The sequence below is a fragment of the Bos javanicus genome, chromosome 5 (assembly GCF_032452875.1).
Source record: "Bos javanicus breed banteng chromosome 5, ARS-OSU_banteng_1.0, whole genome shotgun sequence".
Classification (NCBI taxonomy): domain Eukaryota; kingdom Metazoa; phylum Chordata; class Mammalia; order Artiodactyla; family Bovidae; genus Bos; species Bos javanicus.
In genome coordinates, this window is record NC_083872.1 from 71,988,823 (window position 1) to 72,005,501 (window position 16,679).

General features: G+C 46.3%; 1 protein-coding gene across 1 annotated transcript in view; it reads right to left on the bottom strand.

The window, feature by feature from the left end:
* Positions 1-16,679, bottom strand: part of SYN3 (synapsin III) — a 492,973-nt gene that overhangs the window by 343,185 nt on the left and 133,109 nt on the right. The window contains exons 5-6 of the mRNA XM_061417235.1: positions 3,699-3,855; positions 1,814-1,903 (exon numbers count right to left, since the gene is read on the bottom strand). Of these exons, the coding sequence (XP_061273219.1) occupies positions 1,814-1,903; positions 3,699-3,855 (247 nt within the window). The remainder of the gene's footprint in view (positions 1-1,813; positions 1,904-3,698; positions 3,856-16,679) is intronic.

Sequence of the window (16,679 nt, forward strand, 5' to 3'; positions counted from 1 at the left end):
CATCTAATTACCTGATAGTGGTTCGGGTATTCCCAGACTGGAGCCCTGACTTAGCCTTGCCTATTTTCTTTCTTAGAATCTCAACCTAGTGGAAGTCGGAGAGGGAGGCTCAAACAGCAGTCCTTGATGCCAAATGCCTGCCTGGAATTTCAAGTATGACTTGGCCTAGTTGGGAATGCCAGGAACTCACTACAGCCGTGCAACACCCTCCCCCCTACCGCCCCGGCCCCACTCAGAACTTACAGCTGGGCCTGTCACCCTCAATGGGCTGGGTTGGCGGCAAACCCTTCACCCAAATATTATCCCACTGTTGACAATGTTTCAAGGTATGGCTTTGCCCCAATTTTAAAACTACTCTATTTTGAGCACCTATTGTATGCCACTGAGAAGGCAATGGCACCCCACTCCAGTACTCTTGCCTGGAAAAATCCCATGGACGGAGGAGCCTGGTAGGCTAGAGTCCATAGGGTCTCTAGGAGTCAGACATGAATGAGCGACTTCACTTTCACTTTTCACTTTCATGCATTGGAGAAGGAAATGGCAACCCACTCCAGTGTTCTTGCCTGGAGAATCCCAGGGACAGGGGAGCCTGGTGGGCTGCCATCTATGGGGGTTGAACAGAGTTGGACACGACTTAAGTGACTTGGCAGCAGCAGCAGCATTGTATACCAAGCACAGTACCCTGTACACATGATCGTGTTAAATCTCAACAACCCAATGAAGTGGTTCCACTGTCATACATGGTTTTCTACCAAGGAAGCTGAGACTCACAGAGATCCAAAGCCTAGTAAGCAGGCAGAACTGGGATTCAAACTCAGGCTGGTTTGAGGATAAATCCTGAATTTTCTTCACTGTTTCTCACTTTGTTGGAACATGCCCCCTTCTTATTCCAACCAGCACACCCTGGCTGGTATGACACCTCACTAGATCAGATACAAGGGAAAGATAATCAATGAGAAACATTTTTGCCTGCTTAGACTGTCCCCCCACTTGGAGACACCTATCAGTGTCTCCAAATAGGACTTGGAAGCTCAGTTGCCTAAACTTGGGACTAAAAGCAGACTGTTGGAACCCTATTAACCATCTTGTGCCCCACGACTTGTGTTCTTTGCAAGGCATGCATGGGGCCATGGCCCTGCATTCCTTTGACAAGTTTAACAAGACCACTGACCATGACAGCAGGCATGTCACGGGCTCTTTCCAGCATCCCAGAACTCTTCCATCTAACTTCTTCTGGCCGCGGGATGGAGAGCCCCTCACCTCACACCCAAAAAGACGTTCACCTTTCCCACCCTCCAAATGGGAGGCTATCCCACATATTCCAAGCTAAACTCCAACCACTTCCCAGCAACAACCTTGGGTATATTCAAAAGTTTGAGTGCAGAGAGGATGCACGAGCAAACTGCCCTTTGATGATTAATGGAAACAAAAATATCACTGCTTTTATTAAAATAAGAGTTGAAACCAAGTCCTGCACAGGGCTCACATGAAATAACATTCTACCTTAGAAACATCTTTCACCTTTGTTTCCAACTGCCAGCTCAAGTTGTCCCGATTTGCTGAAGATTCCCAGGGTCCCACGGAATGCTGTGTATCTTTGTCATTTACTCTACCACCTGAAATTTCACCTGGAGACCTGACTCTTCCCCTGGAAAGCCAGGTGTTCCCACAGGATGTCACAGCTCTTCCTTACAGCCTAGGTGGTCAGGGAGCAGCCCCCATGCCCACCTCCTCCATTCAAACGGACTGAGTACATGGACATCTCTATTTATTCCATACCACAAAAATGGTAAGAGTGAAAAAAGGTACTCACCATTGGCTTGTGATTGGGGAAAAATGTTTGCTCCACAAGCGGGAACTTCTCAGGACCCAGGGAATGGAAGATCTTAATGAGCTGAGAGAACTAGGATAGAATATGACAGAACATTGGTCACCCACTGCTACCTGGTATGGAGAAATATCCCACCAGATCCCAGGCCTCAAGCACCTATCTGCTCCAGTAGCTGCTCCCTGCCCACAGGATAAAGGCCAGAGTCCTGGACTGGACATTCGTCCTCAGTCTCCTCCGTCATCCACCTTGCTCAGCAGCCCTGGGAGCTCATTCTGTGCCCAGCACTGAGCTCGACAGCACACACAGCTATATGTGTTCAGGGGCAACACACTGAACACATGAGACCAGGTCTGGAGGAAAGACAGCCTGTGGGCAGATGGCTGAGATAATAACATCTTGCTGGAGGGAAGTGAGGGGCTTGTGGGACCTGGAAGAGAGGTAAGGATGACTTCAGAAGCAGATTATATAAGAGAAGGAGGAAGGGCATTCCAGTGTGCAGTGAGACAGCTGTGTGCTAGAGATGCTCAGCGGACAAAGAGCTGGGAATTCACCCATCAGGCAAAGGGAGCTGTCAGTGAACTAAAGCAGGGAAGAGTAAGGTAGACTCTGATCAGAAAGAAGGAATCAGGTGCAGCGTAAGGCCTAATGTGGATGTCTAGTGGCTGGAAGAGGAGCTAAGTCTTGTGCCAAACTGACTTTGGGGTAAACTCAATACTGAGAGCTCACATGGGAAGAACAGACAACAGGAACTCTCTACATCATGCCAGGACTGGAAGATTCTTGGGCTGCAGCCTGCCGTTGTGGTGCAACATGCTGTCAGTTTAATAGGCTTGAGGGACCTCAGAAATATGAGAAATGAGGGAGGGTCCTTCATTCTACAGATAAGCAAACTGACGTCCAGAGAAGGAGAGCAATTCCATAATCAAGTAAGAGTTTTGGAGAATGTCCAGCTTCACTATTTACTACTAGCGACATAAGTCTCAATTTCCTCTTCTGTCCAATGGAGATACTAGAAATACCTACTCATCACGGTGGTTTTAAGATTAAATATAATATGCATATGAAGGGCTCAACATAGTGCAGTTAGTACTAATGAATTGTACTTGCTACCATCACCAAGACTATGTGGGAAAAAAAGGATGGTGAACTAATACCGCTGAGGACCCTTCCGGGGATGTTGTAGGCCTAAAAGCTTAGTCAGGGAAGAACGAGAAGGAGACCAAGGCCATAGTAACAATGGTTAAAGACTATCGATACCTACTAAATGAATGCATACGTGCATTCAATAAATCCTGAGTGCCAGTTCTGCAGAGACCTTGTTGTCACCATGCTCAAAGAGTGAGAGCAGTAGGGTCCCCCTCTTACCACTGACAATATTATAACGTAACATTGTACCATGCTGCTGCTGCTGCTGCTAAGTCACTTCAGTCGTGTCCGACTCTGTGCGACCCCACAGACAGTAGCCCACCAGGCTCCGCCATCCCTGGCATTCTCCAGGCAAGAATACTGGAGTGGGTTGCCATTTCCTTCTCCAATGCATGAAAGAGAAAAGTGAAAGTGAAGTCGCTCAGTCACGTCTGGCTCTTAGCAACCCCATGGATTCCAGCCTACCAGGCTCCTCCGTCCATGGGATTTTCCAGGCAAGAGTACTGGAGTGGGGTGCCATTGCCTTCTCCCATGCTATAAAACATCTGTTAGGTAATAACTACAGGAAGGGGTTTGGGATCCAAGTTGTTTATTCGGTTGCTTTAAATAAAAGACTCCCTTCATTACTGAGCCTCCCTGCTGGGGAATGGGTCCATTTCAGGGCCAGGAGGCCAGTCCCTGCTTCCCCCTTCCTTCTGAGTCAGGTTGGCCCTGCACCTACCACCCAGGGCTTGCTGCAGAAATTGTAGACAGAGTAGAGGGAGTTGACGGCAGGCAGCCCTCCATACTGGAGGCCGATGACCAGGCTGCGGTAGTCTTCGCCCAGGGCCATGCTGTAGGCGTGCTGGCGGACAAGGATGAAGTCCGGCTTGAAGGATCTGCCAAGAGAGGGACCAACAGCAGTGTTACATACTTGATGGGCTGACGGGACAATCAGGACACCAAGCCAAAGCCTGCTGGGGATGGCACCTCCGTTCAGAATGGGGACAGGGTGGGGGGGTGGGGATGTGGAAGACCAGATGCAAACACACAGCAACTGCAAAGTAAAAGGACTGAAAACAACTCACACTTTATTTCTTTTTAAGGTTGTTTTCTAGATTTTTTATACTGAACAAGTATTTAATTGGCAAATGGAAAAAAAAAACATATCAAACAATTCAGTGAACATACTGTGGTTTTACTAGGCACTATGGCGGATACACAAGTTACTCAGTCCTCACTATTGCCGTGGGATGTGGATGCTGCTGCTCTCAATTCCATCTCACAGACGAGCACCAGAGGCTCAGGAAGACCAGGTCACTTGCTCATAAAGACACACTGCAGGTAAATGGCAGGGCCGGAGCTGTACAGCCTCATGGCCCTGGATCACAATGATGGTGCAGTGCAGTTTCCTTCTAGTGCGTCTTCAACGCTTCTTGTCCCTTTCAAGTGGCAACCTCTGGAAAGCAGCAAGAGTAGTGATGCCATGGCTTGAGAACATGCCAGGCTCTGCCAGGTCCCTCTGGAGATAAGATCCTGACTGAAGCTCACAAGCAGACCAGAGTAAGGTCAGCACTATTTCTCCAATTTATAGATGGGAACACATTGCAAGTCAGAGATGGTGTGAACTTCCCCAAATCACAAAGCTGGAAAGCAGGAGAGCCACGTTTGAACACAGGTCATTTGACACCAAGTCCACATGCTCTACCCTCTGTCACAAGGATCCAGGTAGATTCACAGTGTTTCATTCACACTGCCAAGGATCCACCTGCTCCTGGATTCCTCACTTCTAAGTCCAGAGAAAATCAAGACTCACAGTAGGTAGGTGGTTTACACTTAAAATGGTGTGATCCCTCTGACTCATCCACACACAGACACTTAGCTTCAAATACACTGTAGTTCTTTAAAATAATTCAAATATAAATTAAAATAACTCTCAAAGGGAAAAGACTTGCCCCCAGGAAAGACACTTTTTGAATTGCTCTGAGCTTGGGCCTTATGGTGCCTGCCCCCAGGATCAGGGTCATTACAAGAACATGTTGAAGGAATGAATCATGTACATAAACATCACATCCCATTCCCAAAGAAAAGGGCAAGGGTGTCCCTGGCTAAGCTGTAACTGATCCTGAAGGTGGCCATGTGGACGGTGACATCTGAGTGTGGGTGGCATTTACTCACAGAAACAGTCAGTGATGTGACTGTGGTTAGGGTTGGGGTTGGCTAGAACCTTGGAGCTGCTATGCCTACACCCCTGCTGCATTCTTAGAGATGAACAAGTTCCACCAATGCATGTTACAGACGGGGAAACGGAGCCCTATAGCCAGGCAGTGACGTGTCCCAGGTCACCCGGCAACACCACGGCTCAGGAGGAGGCTGTACCACGTCCCTCATTTCCTCCTGCCACCCCATCCTTTGCCCTGCACTCTGCAGTATCTCACAGCAATAGACATGGAAGGAGGGGTGACGTGGTGTCTCTAACAGGGATCTGATGACCAAAGGGAGCACTGACTTATAAACACTTTCTACTTTTATCTGATTTTAAAAATAATATATGCTCATTGTGCAAATAAAAAAACAAAAAAAAACCCAAACCACCCTTGGAGAACAGAAACAAAATTACCTGCAATTCTCAACACAGAGAAAATTCTAATAAACTTTAGAATAATAAGCACATATTATTTGTGTTTTCTTATGTGTACATTATGACTCAATAATCTATTTTATGTATATAATATGCATTCATACTCATAATTGATTTTATGTTTTCTATTAATTATGATTTCTCTGTTTTTCACATATTATATTTTCCCTATCAAAATATCTTCAGAAGTATCATTTATAATGGCTTCCTGATAGTGCACTGAATGGATATACTATTAAGCCAACCAATCACCTATTATTATCAAGTAGCATCTTTCCAATATTTCACACATGCACATCTTTGCACACAAATTGACCTCATTTAAAATTATTTCTTTAAGATAATGTCTAAATGGAACTGTTGGGTGAAAGGGTATGAACTTTTTTAAAGGTGCTCAGAAAACCACCCCTTTTTAAATGTTCCCAACACCAGGGCATATGCCAGTGTCTGTCTCACTGCAGCCTCACCAGTTCAGCAGTTTTTACAAAATACATTTTTCAATTTGATAAACCATTATCAAATATACCCTGCACCCCATTTCTGTTTCAGTTTGCATTTTTATGATTTTAGTAAGATTGAATACTTTTAATAACCATATGTACTTTCTTTACTGTAGAAGTCTTCTCACATCTTTCCTCACTGGAAAAAATAACGGGGTCTCCCTGTTTCCTCATTGACATGAGCTCTGACGGTGCCTTCATCTGTCATGTGCGGTAATGTTTTTACTAGTCGGTTGTCTTTTTATTTATGACTGTGAATCTTAACAAAATATATGAACACATTCTCCATTCCCCGAGTCTTTCCCTTTTGATTTTGCTCTCTGCTTTGAAGCTCCGAGGGTCCCTTGGGGCCGCAGTTCCGACAGCGCGACACGCCCTCTTCCCAGCAGTGTAGTTTCCTTCCCACACGACGGTGCTGGCATACTCGGTGCCTCACTCTGGGGTCTCCACTCTGCTCTGGGAGGAAGTAAAAGTCTTCCAATGGCCACATTCTGATGCCTTGTCTCAGGATGCTCCAACTCTAGTCCCGGATATTACGGTGCTGTCTCTCTAGAGCACCTAGAACTCACCTCTAAACCACATCTCTCTTACTCTTTGAAATAAAGTAGTAGCAACCTCCACTTTGTCTTCCAGGATTTGAGAATCTACCTCAAGCTTCCATATTCCAAGTGCTCTTTTAAAATTATACATCAGCTCCATGCTCAAAACCCTCAGAAGGCTTCCGTCTTTCTGATGACAAATGCTCACCTCCTTACCTCGGCTGCGAAGCCCCTGCCTGCCTCTTCATCTCATTTCTACTTTACTCCTCCCTCACCTCCACCAAGGGCGTCCCAGCTGGCGCAAGTGATAAAGAATCTGCCTGCCAATTTAGGAGGTGTAAGAGTGGTGGGTTTGATCCCTGGGTCAGGAAGATGCCCTGGAGGAGGGCACGGCAACCCACTCCAGTATTCTTGCCTGGAGAATCCCATGAGCAGAGGGGCCTGGAGGGCTATGGTCCACATGGTCATAAAGAGTCGGACATGACTGAAGTGACTTAGCAGCAGCAGCACCTTCACCAAAACCACACTGACAACTGCTCCTCCCTTTAATTTCTTTTCCTGGAGGCTCTTTTCCCAAATGGTGTGTGGCTGCCTCATTCTTGTCACTTATTGGCTTAAATTCATTTCCTGAAGGACACCTTTCCTGTTAGCTCTACTGAAATTTTCTTCAATGCTCATATTGCCCTATTTTCCTCACAGCTCTTACGACAACTGTATTTCTCCGGTTTACATATTTAGTTGTTTATTGTCTGTCTCTCCCCTCTAAAGATGTCAGCTCAATGAGAACAGGGGACCTGCCCAGGTCCTTACCAGTAGTTTTAAACGAATGATGAAGTTAATGAACGCTCGAACACATGAAAGGAGGAGGGCCTCCCAGGTGGCGGAGCGGTAAAGAATCCCACAGTGAGGAAGACCTGGCTTGGATCCCTGGGTTGGGAAGATCCCCTGCAGGAGGGCAAGGCAACCCACTTCAGTGTTCTTGCCTGGACAATTCAGTGGACCGAGGAGCCTGGCAAATACAGTCAACAGGGTTGCAAACAGTCGGACACAACTGAGTGACTAAGACTACTATTATGAAAGAATGAGTGAATGCAAAGTAGAAAAAGGAACAAACGGTCTCTTTCATTGTGGTCCTAGAGAAGAGAAATAGGATTGATGGCCAAAGTAGCCAGGAAATTAACACGTGGACCCTAATAGCCAGTCGACTGCCTTACAATGAGTCCTGTGTTCCTGGAGGTACGTTAGCATCACCAAGAAATTTTTAACCCTAGGACATGCATGTTGGACCCCATGACTGCTTAAGATCTTCAGACACAATATGTGAGAAATAAACATTCTCCATGAGTACTATATCAGAGCAAATAAGCATGTGTCACAGTTCAAATTCTGCCATTGTCTGCTGCACAGAATGCACACTGTCTTCCACACAGCCTGGGATTTGCATGGAAGGTGAAAAATTAGAGACACCAGCATGCAGTTCCTCCCTCCACACCCAGCACCCAAGGTTCTCTGTCCAGTCAGGGAATAGCCACATCCTGCATGTCACCCCACCATCCAAGGATGTAGTCAGCAGTTTCAGGACCTGACAGTGGGCCAAGCACCACTGTAGAGGCTGGAAATCCTAGGATGACTGGGACATCATTCCTGCTTTCACAAGACTTACAGTCCGAGAGGAGGTGGGTGCAATGCTAAAGGATAAGGATTTGCTAAAAGAACAAATGAAAAAGTGAGTGAGTGAAACAACAGAGGCAAATACAAAACATTAAGGTGGTCCAACTCTCCCTGGGGAGGGTGTGGATGTGTGTGTGCCGGAGGGCTCGGGTCAAGAAAGGAAGGTAGGGGTTTGTCACATGGACAGGATTTTAAGGGTTTCCAGGTGGAGGGAACAGCACCTGCAACTGAATTCAGGGATCCCTAAAGTGAGAAGATAGTGGTCTGTGATCGGTTTTATTTGCTCAGTATCCTTCTCTTTTGGGGGGAAATAGACTCCATAATAAAATTCTCTCCAATCAGAGAACTGGCTTCCTCTCGGCAGTAACTGGTCTAAGGATTACATTGCTGATGTCAAAAGGGTTGTCACAATCCTCCTGGAGTGGCCAGCTAAGCTTGAGTGACATCACCTGGGCTGACAGACAGCGTTTTCCTGCTCCATGAAAGGACCCCACCTGTAACAGGGAGACCAAGCCTGTCTGCCTCACTGAGCCCCTGAATCCTCCTGAGCCTGACACTGGAGCCACCCTTATCTTCTGAGTTACCCGTGCTATTGGTGGTGGTCTAGTCACTAAGTCATGTCCAACTCTTGTGACCTCATGTAGCCTTCCAGGCTCCTCTATCCATAGGATTCTCTAGGCAAGAATACTGGAGTGGGTTGCCATTTTCTTCTCCAGGGGATCTTCCTGACCCAGGGATCGAACCCGAGTCTCCTGCATTGCAAGCACATTCTGTACCAACTGAGCTATGAGGGGATCTTCCCACTTGAGCTGTTAAGTATTCTATTTTGCCTACACTGGTTTAAATTGGGTCTGGTGCTTGCCCTCACTATTGCTCTGACTGGTATTGGGAGGAAGTGGCAAAGTCTGTAATTGGTTACATGGCAGGGGTATAAAGTCTAATGAGGTGGTGGCAAGAGATATGGTTGGGTGAACATTCCCAACGACTCTCGTGAACCCCTTCCCGCTCTTCTACTTCCACAGGCCCTCTGGGCACATGTCCTGTGTCTTTCATGCCTGAGCAAGAAGGCCTCCTTCAGTCCCACACAAGCTGGCACATCCTGGCTAGAGGCTGTACCTGGGTTTTCTTATTCCTTAGACTTAAAATGAGCTATGTTATATGGGTTTCTGACCCCAGGTCTTTTCTCAGAAGCGGCATTCGATGCTAGAGAGTAAATCAAGGACAACATACAATTAAATGGTAGAGACGGGACAGGTGATGCATTGCTGGGAGATTACCAGGTGCTCCAGGCAGTGTCAAGAAGTGGGGGGCCAAAGGCTGAGTCACTTTTCATCACTGGAGAAGCTTAATAATTCCCTCAATATGCAGAAGCCTGCAGTGGCCAGAAAAGATTTTGACTGGGCTTTACCTGGGGCCTAAGTTAATATGCAGAAGCCTCGTTATTCTCAGCCACCTGACTGCTATTTTGTCAGTCACTTTTCTGAAAGACCCAGGCTGACTAAGGAACAGTGTTGCTAACTTTGGTCACATGTTGACCCATCAAAGCCAGACATGACTCCAGCCATGGCTGGGAAGGCTCTGGGCTTTTGATATCTGTACCCACCAGCAGAAACTTCAGGTGTCCTCCGAACTTCTCCCATTTCTCACACTCCTTCCCCATCCCCCTCCACCTCTGAAAATACCACCTCAGGTACCAAATCTATGGGAAGGAAACCAAGAGAACTGAGCACACCAGCCATAACAGGAGTCCTGAGGAAAAGCAAAGGGGAATGCACGCTCCTGAAGGCTATGGACCAGTACTGCGCAGCAAGGGCAGAACAGAGGAGACGTGTGTGCTAGGCAGATGCAGAGCCTTGACTGGGCCATATGGAAGGGCTTTAGGAATTCGCGATGCTTCCCGCCAGCCCGAGGACTGCAAGAAATTAGTCCAGGCGGAAGAGAAACGAGGTGGTGGCCGACCAGCAATCTGGCGAGGAGCGGACAGCAGGAGGCCGCAGTGGGGTTGGCGGGGCCCACATGGCAGCCGCCAGCCACATGGCGCGACGGCGGCAGGGGGAAGCCCGGCGGCGCTTACACACAACCAGGCTCTCTCTGAGTCTCGGGGCTCTCTTTGTAAACTACTAGGAGATTAATAAAACATAGACATGAGTTGCTGGAGGAAGGAGACTTCCTCGTCTCCCTTCTAAGCATCAGAATATCGGTCTCTTTATCTCAGTCTCTTCTCCTTTTCATTTCAGAGAAGTTCTTGTGACTCCACCCTTGCTCCATCCTTCTTCTCCATCACCCTGAGGATCCCACATGTGATGGGTTGAACTATAAGCCCCCAAAAGATACATCGAAGTCCTGAGCCCTGTCTGGCTGTGTGACCTGATTTGGAAACAGGTCTTAGCAGATTTAATCAAGTTAAGGTGCGGTCATACTGGAGTAGAGTGCCTAACCCAATGCCTAGATCTTTATAAGAGAAGGTCAATCTAGATGCAGACAGAGAGAGGAAGAGGAGAACGCCATGTGACGATAGAACCAAAGATTAGAGCGATGAGTCGACACATCAAGGAATGTCAAGGATTGCTGCCAACATGGCAAGGAATGTCAAGGATTGCTGGCAACCACGAGAAATGAGGAAGACACAGGAATGGATCCTCAGCTAGATGATTGAGAGGGAGCATGGCCCTGCTGACACCTTGATTGCAGACTTCCTGGCTTCAGAACCAGGAGAGAATAAACTTCTGTTGTGTAAGCTGCCCAGCCTCTGGCACTTAGTTATAGCAGCCTCAGGAAACAAATACTCTGCACACCCGCAGTATTTCCTTTTTCTAGCAGCTTCCTGGCTTTCTTTCTTCTTCTGCATATCCATCCACAGCCCCCTCCTCACTTCCCGAAAAAACAACCCTGACTCCAACAATAAGAAAACCTTTGCTTCAAGGCTGAAAATGAATGACAGTTAAGTAATGCTTACGGAACTTTATGTAAAAGAGTTAACAAATCAACACATAGATAAGTGTATGGAGATTTATTTGGAAGGATGTTCAGCAAAAGCACTAAGCTGGCTATCTCTGAAGGGTGGGATGGGAAATGGGGGGGGTTTACATTCTCTTCAGACGTTTTTGTACTATCTGTATATTAAAAAAAAAAAAGAGTACAAAGCATTTTTACAACTATGAAAAAACAATGAGGTTTATCTTCATTTTTGGAAAAAAATGATAAATGTAACAATGATGTAACATTATGGAAAATGCTTATGGGACCATTTCACCAGACATAAAACAATAGAAAAGAGAATCTGTGTTATGACTAAAGCACCATAGACATGACAAGACTGGAGGGAAGATGGAACATTGCTCATTTGTTAAGGTGGTGAGGCTACAGGTAATTTTGTTTTGAAAATTTCCATTTTTGTTATACCATGGTTTGGACATTAACCAAAATTTTAGTTGGCATAAACAAGTAACTGAAGGTAAAACAATCCCCTTCACTAGGGCTGGCAGCCATAACTAGCCCTGCCTCCACTCTTTCCCATTGCTACAGTATGTGCCTACAGCCCCAGTTCCCACGTACCCATCTCCACCACCCTCTGCATCCAGCTGCCACTCCCCTTTCCACCTTAGTGAACTCACACTGAGGTCATTCCTAAAAGCCAAACTCCAAGATCAAATGCATTCTGCTATGCCCTCCCTTTCCCTGATTTCTGATCACAGCTAATGTTCAGTGAGCCTCTATTCTAAGCCCTCCGTATATCTTGACTCATTCAAGGAGATGTTATTTTCATCTCCATTTTCCAGATAAGAAAACTGAGGCACACAGTGGTTAAGGAACTTGCCGAGGTCCCATAGCTGTTGTTGTTGGAACCATGAGTCAAACCTGGAAGCTGTTGGCTCTGGAGAAGGTTTTCCTACTCTCTGCACTATTGACCTTGGACTTTGATGATTCTTCGTTGTGGGAGGCCGTCCTATGCATTGTAGGGTGTTGGGACCATCCCTGGCCTCTACCCAATAGATGCAATAGCACCCCCAGGCCCAGCAGTGACAACTAGAAATGTCTCTAGGCATTGCCAAGAGTTCTCTGGGGGCAAATTCACCCTGGTCCTCTGCAGCGGGATTACCATCTGCCCTGCACTGAAGATGCTCTCCCCTTGCTTCCCAGCTGTTCCCTCCCGGCTCCTCACTGTTTCTTCTACCCTGATTGGCTCTTTTCCAAGGCACAAGGTTGGTTCCCTGCCCTGGAAAATCACCTCTATTCAGTTGGTTCACCCACCTTGTCCTCACAGGCAATAGTGGAAATGACTCAGATTTATAGAGCACCTCCTCTGTCCCAGGAGTCAGTTGTAGGCTTTTAATTATGTTCTTTTTAAAAAAATTATGTTCTTTTTAATCCTCACAATGATCCTGTAAGAAGGAGACTATCAATAATCTTATTTTTCAAGAAATCATCACTAATTCATAAAAATATCAAATCACTGAGTTCTTTATCTAAAACGGATGTAATATTGTAAGTCAACTATATTTTAATTAAAAATAAATACAAATAAAAGTAAAGTGAAGTCGCTCAGTTGCGTCCCACTCTTTGCGACCCCATGGACTGTAGCTTACCAGGCTCCTCTGTCCATGGGATTTTCCAGGAAATAGTACTGGAGTGGGTTGCCATTTCCTTCTCCAGGGAATCTTCCCAACCCAGGGATCGAACCCGGGTCTCCTGCATTGTAGACATACATACGCTTTACCATCTGAGCCACCAGGGAAGTCCAAAATAAAAGTAGAGAAGGAATAATTTTTAAAAAGAAACTAAGGCACTGGGAGATTAAGCACAGTAAGAACAAGTTCCACATGGACCGGAGCGCTTCAAGTTGATGTGCATAACCAGTGTGCCACCAGCATCATCCTTATAACCTCAAATTCACCCTTCCTGGACCCGAAGTCATCAGGCTCCCCCTTTGAGGATCTCCTGACTTCTGTCAAAGTACCCCCAGGCCCACAGCAACCCAGGATCTATCACCCTGAAGTCATCTGTGAGTCTTCTCTCTGACCCCCCACGTAAGGAGCCGCTCCCCACTCCCGAAGTGTCTAGGGTGTTTTCCTGCACCCAGCTCCCCTCTCTCACTCTGGTTTTCCCTCCCATTGCCTTAGGCTCAGGACATCTCACCACACCTCAACACACTTCCTTATCTCCTAATCCCAGTCACAAGTTCCTCCTCTCACTCCTCTTTGAAGCTCAGAATCCAGACTGTTGAAAGCCAAGTGTGATGTGACCTCATGGTCTCTGTCCCAGGGATTCTCAAGCTAAATGCCAGCAGAGCCCAAGCAGGTAACATCAGGCCAGGAGAGTGAGCCGACTTTGCTAGCAGTGTCCTTAGTGGTCTTCTTCTAACAGATACTCTTTGAAATTAAACGCAGCAACAGTCTTCATTTCTACAACGCTCTCTCCAACCTTTTCTAGAAGCATCAGTTCAGTCCAGCTCAGTTCAGTCACTCAGTCGTGTCCGACTCTTTGTGACTCCATGGACTGCAGTACGCCAGGCCTCCCTGTCCATCACCAATTCCCGGAGTTCACTCAAACTCATGTCCATCGTGACGGTGATGCCATCCAACCAGCTCATCTTCTGTCATCCCCTTCTCTTCCCGCCTTCAATCTTTCCCAGAATCAGGGTCTTTTCCAAAGAGTCAGCTCTTCTCATCAGGTGGCCAAAGTATTGGAGTTTCAGCTTCAGCATTAGTCCTTCCAATAAATATTAAGGACTGACCTCCTTTAGAATATATTGGTTGGAAAAAGAAAAAAAACACCAATATACTGGTTGGATCTCCTTGCAGACCAAGGGACTCTCAAGAGTCTCCTCCAACACCACAGTTCAAAAGCATCAATTCTTCTACAATCAGCTTTTTTATAGTCCAATTCACATCCATACATGACTGCTGTAAAAACCACAGCTTTGAGTAGATGGACCTTTGTTGGCAAAGTAACGTCTCTGCTTTTTAATATGCTGTCTGGGTTGGTCATAACTTTTCTTCCTTCTTTTTAGAAGCATGCATGCCCCTTACTCTTTCATTTTCCCACTTTCGATAACGACTTGAACACTAGAAACGTTTCATCTTCCTGTAGGAGAACACAATCTTTATGACAGACGGCAGCTAACGCAGGCCTCTGTGAAGAGCTGGGGGAAGTGGGCGCTGGTGAAAATAGAAAACAGCTTTTGCTCTAGCTGCTAAGCCCACCTAGGAACAAGGTCCCAGGTGGCCCTAATGACTTTCTAAAGAAGTCCAATTCTAGATATTTATAAGAAATTCTCAGTAACTTAAAGGCTGATGGCTCATCAAAAAAAAAAAATTTTTTTTTTAATCATACACCAAAAATAAATAAAGCAGAACTGCTATGGGGAAAACTCCAATGAGACTCAAGGCTCCACCTACGGAGGACAACTGTGACCCAACTCCAGCATGTGGTGGTCACATGGAAATACTGGGTCAGTCTTACCAAATCCTCTGGTTTTCAAATGAAGCCAGAAACCTGCCTTTTATGTGAAGTCTTTTTTTGTAAAATCTTTCATTTTAAAAAACATGGGGCCACATTCTATGTGCAGACCAAAGTTTTCTAGATAAGACATGTGACCTGAAAGCTAGTAGTATATGGTCTCCAACTTGGGGAGGAGGGGTCCTCTCTTCCACCACCACCCTCATCTACATTCCACTCCTGCACTAATCTTGAAATAATGGTTCCCTCCTGCCACTCTGCTGTTCAAACCCCTGGCAGCCTCACTGCCCACAGGCAGGAGTTCCTACTTCTTCCCTGGCGGCTCAGTGCTCTACAGAAAGTGGCCTGGGCTTCCTTTTAGCTCCATCTCCTCCTTGCTCCTAGAATGTCCTTACACCAAGGTCCATGGCCCTGCTGCCCCCACGCTCATCTTCCATCCATTCATACTGTGCTCTGTCCATGCAACTTCCTATGCCTAGGAAGTGTGTTACTTGCTCAGTCATGTCTGACTCTGTGACCCCATGGACTGGAGCCCACCAGGCTCCTCTGTTTATGGAATTTCCCAGGCAAAAATACTGGAGTGGGTTGCCATTTCCTTCTTCAGGGGATCCTCCCAATGCAGAGATCAAACTAGTGTCTCCTGCATTGCAGGCAGATTCTTTACCATCTGAAGCACCAGAGAAGCCCACGTGAAAGTGAAAGTTGCTCAGTTGTGTCTGACTCTTTGTGACCCCATAGACCATACGGTACATGGAATTCTCCAGGCCAGAATACTGCAGTGGGTAGCCTTTCCCTTCTCCAGGGGATCTTCCCAACCCAGGGACCAAACCCAGGTCTCCCGCATTGCAGGCAGATTCTTTAACAGCTGAGTCACAAGGGAAGCCCATGCTTAGGAAACTGCCCCTCAAAAATTCCAATTCAAATCCTACCTCCTCATGATTTCTCCCCATCCTCCATTCCCATACCTTCAGGGGGTTCGGCTCACATGGAAACTCCTCACACAGCATCTCCTAACTGCTCACAGGTTGTGGTCTCCTAGTTAACTCTTCACCTGTCCAACACTGCCTCTATCTGGGGGCAGGGTTCTTACCCCGCCTTTCAAATCTCTTCTCCACATTGCCCAGAGACATTTTTTATGGGACACACATCTGAGTATGTTGCTCTCCTGGTTTTAGATGCTGTCTCCTGTGTGCAGATTCAAGCCCAATTGCCATATCACCAACACAGAATCCTGAGTCTGGTTTGATTTTAAAAAGTCTACTTCTCCAGTTCCACTGTGGTCATCTCTGGTCACATGGACGTGTATGCTCAGTCTTTCAGTTGTGTACAACTCTTTACGACCACATGGACTGCAACCCACCAGGCTCCTCTGTCCATGGAATTCTCCAGGCAAGAATACTGGAGTGGGTTGCTGTGCCCTCCTCCAGGGGATCTTCCCGACTCAGGGATAGAACCCAGGTTTCCTGCATTGCAGGCAGATTCTTTTTTTTTTTTTTTTTTTAAGTATATCACAGTTTTTATTTAAGAACCTTTACTATTATTGCAGTACATAATTTTCTCTAAGTTTTACAGATTTTGATATTCATATTTACATTTGCTTCTTATATCCAAGCAAAAGTTGACAATTAAAATTTCCCCAGGAATTTTTTTTAAATGAATTAATAGTGAATATTTGGTTCTATTGCAGCAGATTCTTTATTGCTGAGCCACCAGGGAAGCCTGGGTTGGTCACATGGATAATAATATGCACTCTATACTTCAACCCCACAGGACTCCAGCTATATCCAGAAGCCACAATCTGTCTCACCTTTGTAATCCAACACATACTTGGGGAAAACAAGGACAGCAGGCTATTGAGAGAGACTATTATGAAAGTTAAGTACATCCTTCTTATTTAATATGATAAAAAGTGA